Below are 17,208 nucleotides of genomic sequence, written 5' to 3'. Positions count from 1 at the left end.
ATGTTCACGGCAACCTCATTCGTAGTGGCCCCAAACTGGAAGCAACCTCTGTGGTCCTCGATAGAACAAGGTGTAAACAAATTTTGAAATATCCATACCTTGGAATACTACTTTGCATTAAAAAGGAATAAACTACTGATAAGTGAAAAATAGAGATGAATTTCAAGACCATTATGCTGAGTGAAAGAAGCCAGACATAAAGTATATACTTTATGATTTCATTTTTTATGAAGGTCTGGGAAAAAGCATGTCTAACGTGATGACAGAAAATGTATTTCTGGGGCCAGGGGTAGATGAGTATTGACAGGGAAAGGAGCACGAGGGAACCATTTGTGATGACGGAAATGATAGCTATCTTGATTATGGTGGTTGTTACACAGGTTTATACATTTATCAAAAGTTGTCAAACTGCAGATCCAGAATGGATGCATAGGATGTATTTAAATAAGGCCTTAATAAATTTGATTTTTAAAAGAAACTATTTGAAAAATAGTATTTGTTTATATAAAATGATCTGTCATGAAGGGTAGTGTAGTTTCCAAAAGTTACACATTTTACCCTTTACACTAAATCTTGCTGAAAGAACAACCTGAACTTGAATAAACTTTCTACAGTAATCTTCACTTTTTAAAAATTAGTCTCTTGTGGATAAACCTGACATCAGTTTTGATTTCTCTCTCTCTAATTTTGCAGTAATAAACAGTATTATTAAGCCAGAGTCAGCTAACTGAACAAAAGTTTTAAGAGATAATAAGAACATACAAATTGATTGTATTAAAGTAGAATAGCAAACCAAATGCATTCCTCTGTGAAGTTTTCCAGATGGCTATGCAAAGGATGTCAGCTATATAAACAGGTAGTAAGTAGGTGGGGACAAAATGTGTTGAAACTGAGAGTTTTGGAGGAATTACAATGAACCTCATGTACTATTAAAAAGAGAACAGCTCTCCTTAATCTAGTCTTCAATATTTCTTGCAATGAAAATAATTGCTTTAATAGCAATTCTATCTTTCAGTAAACATGAAATACTTTTGATACTTGCAAATCCCCAAGTTTAAAATATCACCTTGCAGAATAACATCATTTTGGCGTGTAGATGCTAGGAGGCGGACTCAGCATACTCCTTGGCACAAAAACTTAGTTTTCTTCTTCCTTTCTTTTCCTTGCAGATATAAATGCAGTTTAGAATTCATAGCTAACTCCAAATAAATCAGATAGAAATTTTGTTTTCCAGAAGACTTAAATGTTGCAGGTTTTTTGAACTTCAGTAACCTGGAGCAAATGGCAGAGGTGAAAAGATTCTGTAGAGCATTGCAGTTATTTTCAGAAAATTTTAAACAGATGGTTAGTGTTAATAAGCTGATAAAAATGTTACATTGGACACTAAGTTTCCTGAGCATAACTAATGTATTAAATTGTAGCATGTGATCTCTTTTCTTGGGACTGAATTTAAGATAAGTGAGTCTGCTCTTTTAGACTAATATGATCTCTGACCTGTATTTGTTTTATCATTGGCACTGTTACAGTTTTGGTGTAAATAAACCGCCTTAATATCTTACAAGTTCCTTCCTTTCAGTGCCCCTGGTAGGTCCTTAGATCCCCAATTTTAAAAGTACTATAAAAAATAAAATACCCCAAACCAGGAGCTCTTAATGCTGTGACCAAAGGTTGAAGTTCTTCATAGGATGTAAGTGTCACTCAATAATGCTGTTTTCCTGAGGGGAATATAAGATTTATCAGTGAGTGGTGATATGGGAAAGTAAATAAATGTCTCCCAAGTTTTGTTTTGTTTGTTTATTTGTTTGTTTTTTTAATTATTATGGATCTATCCTTTTTTGGTGTTTTGCCTTTTAAATTTACAAAAAAAAAAATAGTATTCTTATATAAGGTCATATGTGTAATGGAACTGGCTATACAAGTTTGGAGATAAGGTATACATTAGGGTTAAACTGCTCTCCATAATATAAGGCAGAGAAATTTGAAGAACGAATAAAACTGTGGGAGGAAATAGACACCAAGGATGTTGGGCATAGCTTGGTGGAAGGGAAGATGAAAACACCTGTGTACCCAACCGTCATTCCAAGGACAAAATACCATGTTTCCCCGAAAATAAGACCTAACCGGACCATCAGCTCTAATGCATCTTTTGGAGCAAAAATTAATGTAAGACCCGGTCTTATTTTAATATAAGACTGGGTCTAATAACATAACATAACATAACATAACATAACATAACATAACATAACATAACATAACATAACATAACATAACATAACATAACAACATAACATAACATAACACTGGCCTAATATAATATAATATAGTATAATGTAATACTTATATTAATTTTTGCTCCAAAAGACTCATTAGAGCTGATAGTCCAGCTAGGTCTTATTTTCGGGGAAACACGGTATATTTGTTGGGGAGGTATTAAGTTGTACAGTTTGAAACCCATTCTCTTTCTCCACTATAGAGTTTTTGGTAAAGTCTAAACTGCTTGCTAATGATTGGTGTGACTGCTCTGTTTAACGAAATCAAGTAGCTGCTGAGTTCAACATTAGTTTGAATATGAGCCGAACACAATGAGAGCAAGTGAATAGAGGGGAATCAGAAGATACAGGACACTACGATCAGGGTTGCAGTTAAATTGGTGCCTCCTAGAATTGGTGAGAATGTTCACATTAATAATACACCTCTGAGGGCAAGCTGGCATTCATTCATTCATTCATTCATTCATTCATTCATTCATTCAACACATATGGAATGGAAAGTTCCTTAATGTTCTAGGCACTGTGATAAAGCTCTGGGTTTGTGGTAGCTAATCCAACAGACATGTCTGCAATCCTGCACCTTTTATCTGAGTAGGGATGAGAGATACTAAACCAAAGTTACACAAGTAACTGTAAATTATAATTGTGATAATTACTATTAAAAAAGTGGGATGCTGGTGAAGCATGTAAGAAAGGAAACAAATTTTGACTGGGACAGCAAGAAAGCCTACCAAAAGAAGTGAATTAAATTCGTACCTAAAGCACAAGTAAGACTAAATCTGATGAACACAAGGGAAGAGAATACTCCAGCCATTGGTTTACTAGGATCTGGTACAATCTCAAGCAACAGAAAAATCTAAAATGACTTAAAAAGAAAATCCTAATAGCTTAAGACGGAGAAGTTTATTTCACTCCCACTTGCAAAGTTTAGTGCTAGGCAGCCCAAGTCTCACCAGTATGAGAACCCAGGGATTCTCCTGTTTTATTTTTTCCACTGTGTATTGTCTTCTAGTTCCAAGAATACCTCATGTTCCAAGATGACTGCTTCAGCTTCAGCCATTTTATTAGCATTCCGATCAGCAGAAAGAGGAAGGCAGAACATGTTCCTTCATGTAAGAACCCTTCTTACAGCCCAAGGTTATAACTTAATCTTGTGGCCACCCTTCGCTGCAACAGAGATTGGGAAATGTGGTCTTTATTCAAAGCAGACATAAAAGTTAGGGTTCTATTACTATGAAAAAAAGAGGATGAGGCATTCAGTTCTTAAAGCCCAAGGGGACAGGGGAGAATGTATATTGGGGGACAGCTGACAGCCTCTGTCAGAGAAAACCATTTGTGATTATGTGAAGTTCCAGGTAAGAGGAAGTTTGGTATATTCATGGGAAAGAGACAGCGTAGTGTGTTTAAATGTTATGAGCAAACGGGAAAAAGGGATGAAACGATAGAGACAATAAAGGCAAATAATACACAGCCTCTAGGATCATGTTAAGAATTTTGAATTTTGTCAGAAGAACAATTAGAAGGCATAGAAGGTTTTTAAGGAAAAGGGTAACATATTCACATTCTCATATAAATTTTTTTCCTCTGGTGACTTGTGTGGCGAGTAGGTTAGAGACAACATTGGCAATATTTACAAAGTCTAAAATAGTTGTACTCTTTGGCATACAATTGCATATTTATGAATTTATCCTGACAAAAATCATCATACAAGATTACAAAGTTTGGAAGGACATAACACTGAATGTTCACAGTGGGAATGAGTTTAGGAAAGCTTCGCTTTCTCCTTTATAACTGTTTTGAATGATTGTTTTTATAATAAGCATGTGTTACTTTAACTTTCGTTGAAGATCAATAATCAACTTCATTTAAAAAAGCACAGAAAGGCTTGTGGCTACTCTGCAAGGTAGTCCAGGTTGCTGACTCCCATTCCAAGTGGACTTCATTTGTTTTCATCTCCATTTCTGATGGTTGCCTCCTTCCTGGAGTCTGACATTTTCCTGGTCCCTTTGTATTGATAGTTCTGTTAGACTGTTTTCTTCTTTTCAATTTGGTTTTGCCTTCCTGGTGGGATGAGGGACAACCTTGACTCATTCCATCATCCCGTTTCCCCACTCATACATTGCTCTCCTATATCCTGGCTAAATTGAGCACCTCAAGTTTCTGCTTTTCTTCCTGGGACATTTGGACAGGGTGGGGATATCCTTGTATTTTCTCTTTGCCCTATCGCCACCATGTTTCTAAAGGCACGTGTTAGAGTTGACCAATAGGGATTAAAGGGGTTTTGTAAGGTCATAACTGGCCCTTGATTCTTTTCCTGAACTGCATACATTTTAACTGCATTGATTTATAGCATTTTAAACTGAAAAAAAGAATTTAAAAGCTGTCAATTATCACATAACACAGAAATTCCTTTATGGACATTCTGAATATCTTGAACATCTATTGTGGCTTTGAAGAGCTCTAGTAATTAGGAACTTCCTTCCATACATAGTCTAGTAGAAAGATTATAGGACCTAGAGTCAGAGGAAATTGGATTATAATCTGGCCTCATTTGTAGGATGATCTTGCAAATTGAGTAACATTGAGAGCACTAGTTTCTTCATTTATACAATGAAGAAAATCCCTACCATACTTTACTTGGCTATTCTATATCTGAAAACATTTTCTAAACTATAAACTACTGCTATAGACAGTTGTTGCATTAATTATGTTTATATATATAAAACATATAACTATGTTATATATAGTACTATATATAATATATAATGATTATATAAACATAATGTTTTATATAAAATATATGAAAAAATATACACAATACAATATATAATATATGATGATAATATAATATATACTATTATAATATATTAAACTATTTAAATAAAAATATTACACATTTTCATGTCATACAATTTTTATATTATATATAGATACCACCTCACAAGGAAATCCATTTCTTCCATGTTCGGTTAATGTAGTTACTCTAGAAGTATTTTTCTTTGATTGAGCTCAAATTTGTTTCCCCACAGTATTTATATAGTATGACATTTATTCTTTGAAACACTGTAGAACTGGTCCAATATTTCTTCTGCATAATTACTATGTATTAACCAAGAAAGCTAATAGGCTCAAACTTTATGTAAATTTAGGTTTATATTCTATGGAAGAATTTCCTGACATCTGGAACTTTAGGAACATAGTTGGATCTCAAATAAAAGATTTAAAAGTCATTTGAAATAAAGGAAACTCTGAGTTGGTATGCTCCTGGGTCTTCTTTCCCACATATAATTGAAGAGAATATTTAGTTTGATGAGATATTTTCCAAGCATCTTTAACTGTAAAGCAGTGAAGTGGAAAATTATAGTTTTACAAGCAAATTTATATACTGTCTTTAGGGGGCAGTACGAAACCACTGATAGATTTTTTTCTGCTAATGCTACTTCTTGGTAATGGCTAATAGAAAATAAAATTAAAATAACAATAACGAGATTTGTGATACAATTGTATACACCCCTTACTATTAGTAACATTTTCTAGGTAGTCAAGTGAAAATGATAGTTTGAAATTCATTCAATAATTCATTCAACAAATATTAAAATCCATTATGTACAACACCTTGTAAGAGATACAAGTGTGACTAGGCAATATTTGCTTTCAGATAACTAGGATAAGCCATACGTGTGTGTGTGTGTGTGTGTGTGTGTGTGTGTGTGTACATGCCTCTTTCAGGATAAAGATAATAAAAATAGCAATATTTATTGATTATGTTTTATGTGTCAGTCACTGTCAAGCAATTAATTTTATTCTCATACAGCCATATCAAGTAGGAATTATTATTACACCTACTGTGCAGATAAGGAAACTCAGGATTAATAAGATTAAGTGATTTGCTTGCAAGTAGCAGAGACAGGACTTAAATCACACTAAAAATGTAGGCTAATAAGCAGGAGAGTTGAAACTTGAATCCAGAACAAATTTTAGAGTCTAAATTCTTAACCAGTATATGCTATACAGAGGAGTAAGATGGAAAGCATGATAAACAGCATGGAGCATGATTAGGAAAGGGTAAACAAATTCCTTTGGTTATAGTCTGGGGTGAGTATAATAGAGTAAGAAAAAGGCTGAAAAAGGCTTTGACCATAGAACCTTGAAGATAGATTCAGGAATCTGGATATTATTTGCTGTGCAATGAGAAGTAATTGGTGATTTATAACCAAGGAAGAGACATAAACAGAATTTTTCTTTGGGGAGGAGAGTGAGAAGAAAAGAACTGATTTACCTATGAAATGTTGGTAATTCTTATCCAACTATGTAACGATTTATAGTGCCATGCCATGGCAACCATGATGTGTCAAACGAATAACTGATCATGAGTTGGTGAAGGAGGAACCTATTTGACCATGCTATTCATTTTTGTAGATAGCATTGATCAAACATACAGATATTCTTGATATTATATTAAGGTTTTAGACATCCCAAGACTTTTTTTACCTAGATGATCCGTGGGATCAAAAATCCCAGTGATTATCACCTTGTAGTACTGATTTGAGAAATGTATATTTATGAAAGTATTAACTATGTACCAAACTACAGAAATTTTCACTGGTGCTGTCACAGATAGCAAAATGCTTTTGCTAGTATCATCATGTAGTTGAAATATATTAACAAATATGTTGTCGTTTTAAACTGCAGTTGCATTAGCTTGGTTGTTCAACACACACCTTTTACAGGTTATTGTGCTGAATGAGAGACAATGTGATGTAGTAGTTACACAGGGTAAGCTCTAGACTCAGGAAGTCTGAGTTGGAATCCTTTGTCATTTACCAGCTCTGTAACCTTGAGTTTTACATGACCTCTCTGTCCCTTAGTTTAGTGTTTTCCTCAAGGGTTGTTTGTGTGAATTTAAATTATGAATAATAGTGCTCAATAGATTGTAGCTATTATTATTATTATATGTTATAAACAGTCAGTGATTGGGGGATTATTTAATTTAATTTCTCACTTATTGAAAATTGATAAAGGGAAATTTAAGATATGAATGCCTACAACAGTCTTATAAAGTCTTACATTCTATTTTTAAAAGCAAGTACTTTTTGGGGGGAATAGGTGCTCTTTACAATTCAATATGTAAAATATCTTTACTAACTTCAGTAATCAAGATCTATCAGTATGTGTTAAACACTATGTTCTGAAGATTTTTAGAAAACCTGCTGTCTCCTTTTTTTCTAAAATTTTCTCTCTGCTGAGCATTCAGTAGGCTCTTTGAATGTGGAATTTTTGTTTAGTTCTGTCAAAAATTCTTGCATTATTTCTTTGATAATCTCCTACCATCTCTACATGGACCTCTTAGTTTGATGCCCTAGTTTTCTTAACTTGTAACTTCTTTTCATCTTCAGTTCTGTCTTCTGAGAAATTTCCTCAAATTTATTTTCCAACTCTTCTATTGGATTTTATGTATTATTTGTTTTGTAGCATTCTGTTCTTGTTTCAGGGATGCAAATATCTTCTATCTCTCTGATGATGCTATTTATAACTTTTTTTTTGTATACTTATTTTTGGTCTCTGTTAAAGGCTTCCTTCAAATATGTGGTGATCTTTGGTTTCTCAATCAAATTTAACTAAAAACTTAGAAACTGTCTATGTGGGCGGAGTTTGTTGAGAGGTGGGCTTCATAATAGGTGTTAAGGGATAGACCCCCACTATTTTCCTAGGTCCCTATAGATTTCTTTTATTAGGAGGTTAATTTGTGCAGAGCGGAATATATTCTAGCCTCCTACCTGGAGGGTATAAATCTAGCTGCCATATTCTCTAAGGTAAATGTGGAGAGGTATAGGGGTGGATTGAGAATCTTCATTTACTACATAGGTATTCACTTAATTCCCTTGTTTTCAGAGAGATGCTCCTCTGCTCATTGTACATGTATTGTTAGAATTCATAATGCCTTTGTGTCAACCTCACCAGAGAATAAACCTCCAATTTCTTGTCAAGTGGTAAAGGTTTAGTTTCTTGGCTGGGTAAAAAGGAGCTGAGTCTAGAGGTCTAACTTTCTCTAATATATACGCGTAGTTCCCATCTTGTTTTAGTCCCACCTGCACCTTTACCTTCACAGGTAGTCGATGTCTTCAATTGTTAAGTCTTTTTGAGGGTGCTGAGTCATAAACAGGCCTGCTTCTTATTCTTTCCTCATAGGCACTTTGCTTTCAATTTTCTCAAATTTGCTAAGTCAGGTAATTTCTACCCACCTGTTTATCATTATCTAGAAGCTCATCCACTAACATCTTTCCTGTTGTCATTGGCCTTATGATTTCAACCACTTTTACAAACCCTTTGCTGTCATTTTAGTGGGATTTTGGAAGTAGCAAAAGTAAATATGTATGTTCAATATAGAAGTACTATGTTTAATTTTAACAGTAGTACATATATATGTAATATAAAATTTTATGAATCTTTTTTTTCAAAAAGAAGACTACCTTTTTGTGACATTGTGAAAAGAATGGGCTTTTTGGCAATTTCTATTTCAATAAAGTATTCTCATGCTATTCTTCTGATTGAATTTATAAATCATAAGATTTTTCTCATTTGTTGCTACTCAACTATTTTTTTTGGTCAACTTTTTTTCTTAGTGTTTCTCACGCAGTTTTTCCACTTTCAATTTAAAATTGAATTATGCAAGTGTTTTGGCTGATTCACATGGCACAACCACATAACTATGGTTAGAATTAAACTGACTTTTGCTTGCTAACATACACCGTAAGAAATTTATGCAATTTAATTGATGTTAAGATATCTAAATAACATTGATATAATATATTGGTATAATATAAATTTAATTTCAGAGAACTTCATCTACAATAAATTTGTCACCAGGAGAAGTGGAAGAAGAAGATGATGATGAAAACACATGTGGGCCCTCGGGACTCTGGGAAGCATTAACTCCTTGTAATGGCTGTAGGAACCTTGGCTTCCCTATTCTTGCACAGGTAATGGTTTGCTTTTCTTAAGGTACAAAGAACATAAAAATGGTTGCCTATGTTTTTAAAGAAATACTTTCCCTCTACCCCCAAAAATCCAATTAGTGTCTTGTTTACTATGTGATTTTTCTTCAGTTAAGGTCAGTAACATATTTATATAACTTGCTGTACATATATGCATGTGCAAACGCATACTTTACATAATTTTATTTGGTTTTATTTTGGTCATGAATCTAATTCCAGAGATATTGAGTTGTTTATGAGGTTTTAATATTTGTGATCCTAAAATATTTTATTTTAAAGAATACTATTTTGAAATTAAATCACAATTTTTATTAAAATAATAATACAAAATGATTTACAAGGAAACATAATAGGGCTCTTTAAAGGCATAGTTAGTGATTTTTTTTTAGCTAGCACAATGGAACATTGTAGAATAATGTGTGCCATTGAGGATAATGCAATACAATCCAAAAAAGGAGACCGGAACACTAAAACATTGACTACAATTTTGAAACCATTTCATTTTCATTGTCAATTTTATTTCTATTGTATCATCTTCATTTCTCACTGTGTGCTATGTACAGCAAGCCTTTAGAGAAATTTCAGAAATAAGTAAAATAAGCCCGAGTTAGGAAATTTGAAGCCACAATGAAAATATTTCTACACAAAAATAAAAAAGCACTTAATACAAAAAAAAAATGTAATAGCAAAGGTTTGTATGTGTAACTCCATAGAGCATGAGTGGAAGAATTAGTCCAGGACAGGAAATAATTCACAGTAATTATCTGGAATAGTGTTATATCTCAAAAAACATTAGTTTCTGTTTTGCAACAAATGTGAAGCAATTGTGTCTAAGAAACCATTTTTCATCTCTATGTCACAATTTGATCATAGCCACTCAAATTCCAATACGAATTTATTGTGAAGAACGAAATAGGATAATCAAATCAGCATATAGTATTTCACCTTAATATGAAATATTTATAGGACTTTAAGACATTTTATCTTTACTGTTACTCAACTGTGAGTTTCATAAATGTAGAGTATGTATTGCTCATGACCTATGTCCTCATGCCAATAGTTCCAGGTATATTGTCAGAATTAAGCAGTTGAATGAATCAGTGAACAAATGTGTATATTCTATGGTTTCATTTTTTCACTTAATGGTTTTTACATATGGAGTTTTAAGGGTATAGGACAAAGGGAATTAAGAAACATTGGTTTTATTTTGGTAATATACCCTCATCTGCTTAACAGTTTACCAGTAATTGAATGCTTTTATCTATATTTTTTGTTTCATAAAATTAACATCGTTGTATTTTAGATTTTTAAAAAATACAATTCTTGGAAAGTGTTAGGTATCTAAGCCATCAATAATATATGACTATATACTTCTCTACCACTTTACTAGCATTCATTTTTTAAAAAGAATTTATTTGTTAGACTTAGTAGTAGGATTGGTAGTAACTTGCTTTTGGTTTAAAATTTTTTAATATGAGATATTTTTCTTTGGCTATTTTTCTGTGAAGATTGGTATTGCTTCAATAAATATTGAATACTAATATTTTAGAAATTACGTTTGCTACAAAATGCTTCCCAGTCTGCAGCTTTTTTCTTAATTTGTATGTGTGTATGAGTGTATGTTGTGTAGTTTTTTAAACTATCAAATTCATTAAACTTCTCAATCTTATTTTTTGTTCAATTCATCTCTTCTAGAATTCCTATTAACAAATTCCAAATACGGCTTTATATGTTTTTTTACTTGTTGATATCTAGTTTTTTAATGACTTCCCATTGGACAATAACTCACATTACACATTTTATTTCAGCCTGTTTGGTTTGTCTTTTCTTCTGAAATCTCTTATTTCCATTTTCCTATTTTTTAAAACCATATGACTCAGTTTTGAAATTTTTATATAAAATATGTGGTGGGAGAAATCATTATTGCATTAAAACTATTAGCTAACATGATTGCTTGCTTTTAAAAAATTATATTTTATAATTACTGTGTCAAGTATTAAAAGAATCCTTATTTGAATTGTTACTGCATTAAATCTATAAATTAACTTGACATGCAGTATACTTTTTATTTTTTTTTACTGTATTTAATCTAACAAATCAAGGTTAGAATTCTTTTACCAATGGTCTCACCTGCTCTTCTTTTACTAAAGTTCTCAATTTGTTTATGGACTCTCCCCTAACACATATATGCATATATATATATGTATATACATATATATGTATATATTTACAATAATATATGTATATATGTATATATTTACAATAAAATTGTTTAATGTGTGATGGTACAAAACTATAAAAATACTTTTACATTTTACAATCGAATTTATGCACAAATGATTAATTCCTTTAATATAGTTTAATACAGTTGTTATGAGCTGGAGATATATCAAATGTAGATTTACCTCACAACTTACAACAGCTTTGAATTTAGGATTTTCTAGGCATATAATTTTATTATTTATGAAATTTTAAGAAAACTTTTAATTTTGAAGCCACTTTTTGTCAGATCTGAAATATTTTGGAGGATATTAAAAATCATTAGGCTATAAACACTATACATATAAAGCCTCATTAAAAAAAATACACTACCTACAGTACAGGAGACTTTGATAACAGTAGAATTAGTACAGAGCTATGCAAATTTTTATATGCCCAGATTTGTTGGTTTGGAATAAATTATATTTATTTCACATTTATAACCCTTAACTTAATTGGATCCAGCAAGCATGTATCAAATTTCTTGTGCTAAGCTTAAGAAATATGAGGATTATGCAACTACAGACTTACCATATTTCCCCGAAAATAAGACCTAGCTGGACAATCAGCTCTAATGTCTTTTGGAGCAAAAATTAATATAAGACCGGTATTATATATTATATAACATATAACATTATATAACATAATATAACATAATATAATATATTATATTATAGACCTAGTCTTATGTTATAGTAAAATAACAGAGTCTTATATTAATTTTTGCTCCAAAAGACTCATTAGAGCTGATTGTCTGGCTAGGTCTTATTTTCAGGGAAACACGGCAATTAGGAGCCAGGTTACCTGTACATTCTGGTTCTGGATTATAAAACTATGTGATAAGAGCATTTGAGATCCTCCTTCTTGCCATGTCATCAGTTTGGCTCAAATGAAAAATTCTCAAAAAAAACCCCACAAAAACACCAAAAACCAAAAAAAAACCAACTATGTGATATATCACTTTTAAACTCTTAAATAGATTCTTTTACTTAGAAAATTATCTTATACTGCAAAATTATTTTATACTTCTAAGATTAAGTTCCAGTTTTTGTCTAGATTTTGAATTTTATATTCAGGTTTAATCTAACTTTTTATGTTTTTCTAGTTTTCCTATGGCATTCTATCCTTCCATTGTGACTACATTATTGAAGTTTTTACAGGAAGCAATTTCTTTCAAATTCATTAACATTTAGAATTCTAAATAACATCAGGGGATTATATAGGTTTATATAATATGTTGGGTACTTTGGTATAATTTCAAGCAGTTAAATAAGATTTAAGTTGGACAAAAAATTAGAAGAGAAATCACGTATGAAGAGATTGGGAAAATGAAGCCCTTTTTAGAAAGTATAATTAAACTCAAATTTGTTTTCAACACTCTGGAGAATAATAATCACTATCATTTATACAGTGCCTACTATGTGCCAGATATTTCACATGTATAAGCTCTAATTCTGAAAATAACTATTTAAAGAAGGAACAGGTAACCTATTCAGGGTCATAGTTAATGTTAAAATTGTTACAAACTATGATGTCATATTACTTTCCCAGCTTCATTTACATCATCCGTCTTCCTCTCGGTCGCTTCTGTCCCTGGTTATATATCTTAGAAATTTTAGAATTTTCTTTGACTAGCAAATGTAGATCATAAGTGGACGACCATCTTTGAGAGCAATCTTTAACATTTTATTCTGTCATCTCTTCATTTAATCATAAATATCAAGTGAAAGGAAAGTTAAAGATAATTCAGAGCCTGATATTCAACTGCCATTAGTTTTATGGCTGCCCTTTCCTGTTAATAGAGCATTATGTTATTAGAGCAGAGAATTTGAGTTGAATTTTATTATGGTAGATGATATTGCTTTCCTATAGTCTTGGATGAGATGTCCACTGGGTCCCATGTGCAACACAAGACTGTGAAGTGTTTTCTAAAGAGTCAGTCCTGCTGGGTGGAGTCCCTCTGGCCTCCATTCTGTTCCCTCATGTGCAGCCTTCACTCTGCAAGGCTGAGATAAGGGGTCCTGACACTGAGGCTTTAGCTGTTATTGCAAGAGGCCTGTCAGTAGTACACACTCATGCTGCCTCCTGGGGAGAGGCCAGCAGCTCTTACTGATGTACTGGATGTACCCTCTGAGGACAAGAAGGGATTACACAGCCCTTCTTTTTTTTTTTATTAAATTTATTGGGGTGACAATTGTTAGTAAAATTACATAGATTTCAGGTGTACAATTCTGTATTATATCATCTATAAATCCCATTGTGTGTTCATCACCCAGAGTCAGTTCTCCTTCCATCACCATATATTCGATCCCCCTTACCCTCATCTCCCACCCCCTACCCCCCACCCCCCTTACCCTCTGGCAACCACTAAACTATTGTCTGTGTCTATGAGTTTCTGTTTCTCATTTGTTTGTCTTGTTCTTTTGTTGTTTTTGGTTTATATACCACATATCAGTGAAATCACATGGTTCTCTGCTTTTTCTGTCTGACTTGTTTCGCTCAGCATTACTCTCTCAAGATCCATCCATGTTGTCACAAATGTTCCTATATCATCTTTTCTTACTGCTGAATAGTATTCCATTGTGTATATATACCACAACTTCTTTATCCATTCATCTATCGAAGGACATTTTGGTTGTTTCCATGTCTTGGCCACTGTAAACAAAGCTGCAATGAACATTGGAGCACACGTGTCTTTATCTCTAAATGTTTTCAGATTTTTTGGGTAGATACCCAGGAGAGGGATTGCTGGGTCATATGGCAATTCTATTCGTAATTTTTTGAGGAACCTCCACACTGCCTTCCATAACGGCACACAGCCCTTCTAACAAGATTAAAACACATTGAAAGCACCCACTTTGGTCATACTGGCTGCCCTTCTTCCTTGATCTGTGAAGGCTGCTCCTGCCAATGCTTTGTTTCGCTTCTGAGTCTGCAGACTGGCTGCAGCCACATCCATGGCACCTGCAATAGTGCCTATTGTCACCACTGCCCCTGCCACCACTCCTACCCTGTATCAGGCACTGTGGGCTTCGTGACTGAAGTATGTGAACCCTTGAGTACGGTACATGTGGGAGCCATGTTGAATTCATTCCTCCCCAGTGTAACCGTAATAGGTGGCTCCAGACCCTCCAGGGTTCATGTGAAGGTTCCTGATGCTCACTTGATCTTGTCTCTTCCATAGGAATGGAAAAGCGTTTTCCTAGGAGGAAGACAAAATAAGTGAACTAAAGAAAGTGAGACCAGAAAGGTCTGCTCCCTTCTATACCTCTAGCTAAACAAGAGCTTGTAAGAAGAATTTTGAGGTCTCAAGTCCAAGCTCCCATTTGGTGCAGAAATCCCCTCTATATTATCTACAATGACCGCAATGATCATTCCAGTTTTGCTGGAGCAGTTCCAGTACCAGAAAGAGCACCATCATAACTCATCAGTGAACAGCCTCATACATTTAAAAAAATACACTTGTGTTAGTATTTCTGCTGCTAAAGCGATATGCACTTTGTTTTATCGCTGCTAATAAATTGTGCACATGCACTCAAGGACATGGCATTGCCACTGACGCACACAAAACTCACTACGTGGCTGTCATGGAGAGACATTCTGTCCCATAGCATATCAGCCTACCTAGGTCGGAATAGTCTATATTCAAGAATAGATTGGGTGGTCACCATGCTGCAGAGGCAATACCATATCAATATGAAATGAGTTGCTGACAGCTAAGGAATCTCTGAAATATAGCCTGGGGAACACTGGGGAGAAGTACTAGGAATCTCCCCAATGTGGCATGGCTACCCAGTGGAGACTCATTTGGCCCTGAGCACTTCCAAACACAATGCATTTTTAGGTGAGCCTCAGTACCAAAAGCTCTGCAGGACCTTTAGCTGCTCTTCCAAAACAACCTGGCTCCATCTTCTGGAGACTGCACAGACTTACCTCTGGGCTCTTATTTTCTTCTTCCCCAAACCCAGTTATGTCCAGTGTGTCTCCAGCTGGAATGGCCCGGGCACCACTGTAAGCCTCCACTGGTGGTCTCAAGATGTAAATGAGGTTTTCCCAGTGAACAAAAAAATCGCTTGTATCTGAACAGGGACATAGCTGAAGGTAAAGAGAGCAGCCAGAGGCAAGCTTCAGGTGCAGCTTTTGTTTTGTACTGTTGTGGATGGATATCTTTACAAACTTCAAGGGAAACAGCCTGGTTAGCTCTAAGATCAGTGTAGGCTTGTTACCTGTTTCCTGGGTGGCAGGGCCATATCTATTATAGCCATCATAGCAGCTGGTAGGGCCAGCAGCACGACATCTGGCTGTGTGAGGTGGGGGCTGGTGTGGACGACGCCCACGGTCACCATTCTAACATGGTTGTGCACGTCCATCATTTCTCCTCTTTGGCTGACCTATATAAAGTCGCTCTCAAACATTGGTGCATACCTGAACATAGCATACTCCCCCTTGTACAGCTGTCGCTGCAGTTTTCCCACGGAGGTACTGACCGTGCCGGTGGCAGGGCTGCTTTGGGCTGTGTAATACGGTAACGCAGACTGGCCGTCCATGCCTCTCTTTTATCAAGGCAGCTCCTACGGGCTCCTCCGCACCTTCCTTACCACACCTTGCAAAGCATCCTGTTCCTCAGGTCTCTCTCGCAGGTGGTCTTCTGCAGGCTTTTTTGTCTCTGAGTGACTGAGGACAGGGTGGAGTCACTGATTACTGACTGCTTGGTGTTAAGAGACCAAGATCAGCTCTCAGATCAGACTGTGCCCTGTCTAGAGCGTGGAGATGTTGGGGTGTGCAGATATCGGGGTCCCAGTAGATGTCAGGGTACACAGAAGTCCAGGTGCACAGATATTGCTGTTCCCTCATGGGACACTTCCTTTTGAGCTAGACACATTGGTTCACAACAGCCCCTTGTCTTTGATTCAGCGACCTCCAATGTGAAACATATCCCGAGCTCTTCTCTTCTGGAAACCAAAGCCTCCATCTAGGCCTAAACCACCTCGGGACAGCTTTAGTCCTCTCCTGCCCATTGTGACCTGTTCCCATCACACACCCCTTTGTCCTTGTTGCCCAACAGCCCCTCCCTCAGAGCAGGGACGCTGTCTCCTCCACCTCACCTTCCCTCACCACACCACTCTGCCTGCCACAACTCAGCAGAGCACCCCTCCCCCTAGGACCCCATCTAAGCATCTTAACACATAATGGCCAATTGCTTTCAAAGAGAATTTTCTGTTAGGTCTGAGTTTACACATACTCTCTTACCCACCACTTCTAATTGTCGAAACTAGAATTAATTATAGATAATTTACCTTAAAAGAGAGAATTAGACAAGTTGGTAAACAGGTTAGTACAGGATGTTTATCAAAGTTTATTGTATCAAAAAGACAATAACCAAGAATAATATCTTACAATAAGGGGTTGGTTAAATAAATTATAGAGCTTTCTATAATAGAATATTCTGTATCTATAAAAAATGATTATATAGTTCCATATTTATTGAAATGAAAAGATACCGCTGACTTTTAAAGAAAAGGAGCAATTTCAAACTAGCATTATATGCATGGTCCAATTTCTGTAAAATCATGTATGTGTGTGTTTGAGTTGGAACTATGTTCAGTGAAATGTTTAAAGTGCTTATTTGGATGTTGTAATTTTAATTTTCTTCTTTATACTTTGTATTTTTATTAGGATAGTTA

The 17,208-nt window shown here is 34.8% G+C and overlaps 2 protein-coding genes across 17 annotated transcripts in view; one reads left to right on the top strand and one right to left on the bottom strand.

Moving 5' to 3' along the window:
* Positions 1-17,208, top strand: part of ANKS1B (ankyrin repeat and sterile alpha motif domain containing 1B) — an 891,644-nt gene that overhangs the window by 199,257 nt on the left and 675,179 nt on the right. For 15 of the 16 annotated variants that reach the window (XR_012494067.1, XM_074326203.1, XM_074326202.1 and 12 more), the window contains one exon: positions 9,107-9,250. The exons of the other annotated variant lie outside the window; for it this stretch is intronic. Coding sequence is in view for 14 of the 15 variants with exons in the window: in XM_074326203.1 (XP_074182304.1) it covers positions 9,107-9,250 (144 nt within the window). In the remaining variant the exon portion in view is untranslated. The remainder of the gene's footprint in view (positions 1-9,106; positions 9,251-17,208) is intronic. 16 annotated transcript variants of the gene reach the window in all.
* On the bottom strand, positions 15,365-16,071 carry GARIN6 (golgi associated RAB2 interactor family member 6). Its single transcript, XM_019732074.2, is given in 2 exon segments — positions 15,365-15,789; positions 15,792-16,071. Coding segments are annotated over 2 exon segments (705 nt in total).

The sequence above is a fragment of the Rhinolophus sinicus genome, linkage group LG02, assembly GCF_036562045.2.
Source record: "Rhinolophus sinicus isolate RSC01 linkage group LG02, ASM3656204v1, whole genome shotgun sequence".
Classification (NCBI taxonomy): Eukaryota; Metazoa; Chordata; class Mammalia; order Chiroptera; family Rhinolophidae; genus Rhinolophus; species Rhinolophus sinicus.
The sequence above is the reverse complement of the archived record's forward strand: the minus strand, read 5'-3'. Positions and strand labels throughout refer to the sequence as shown.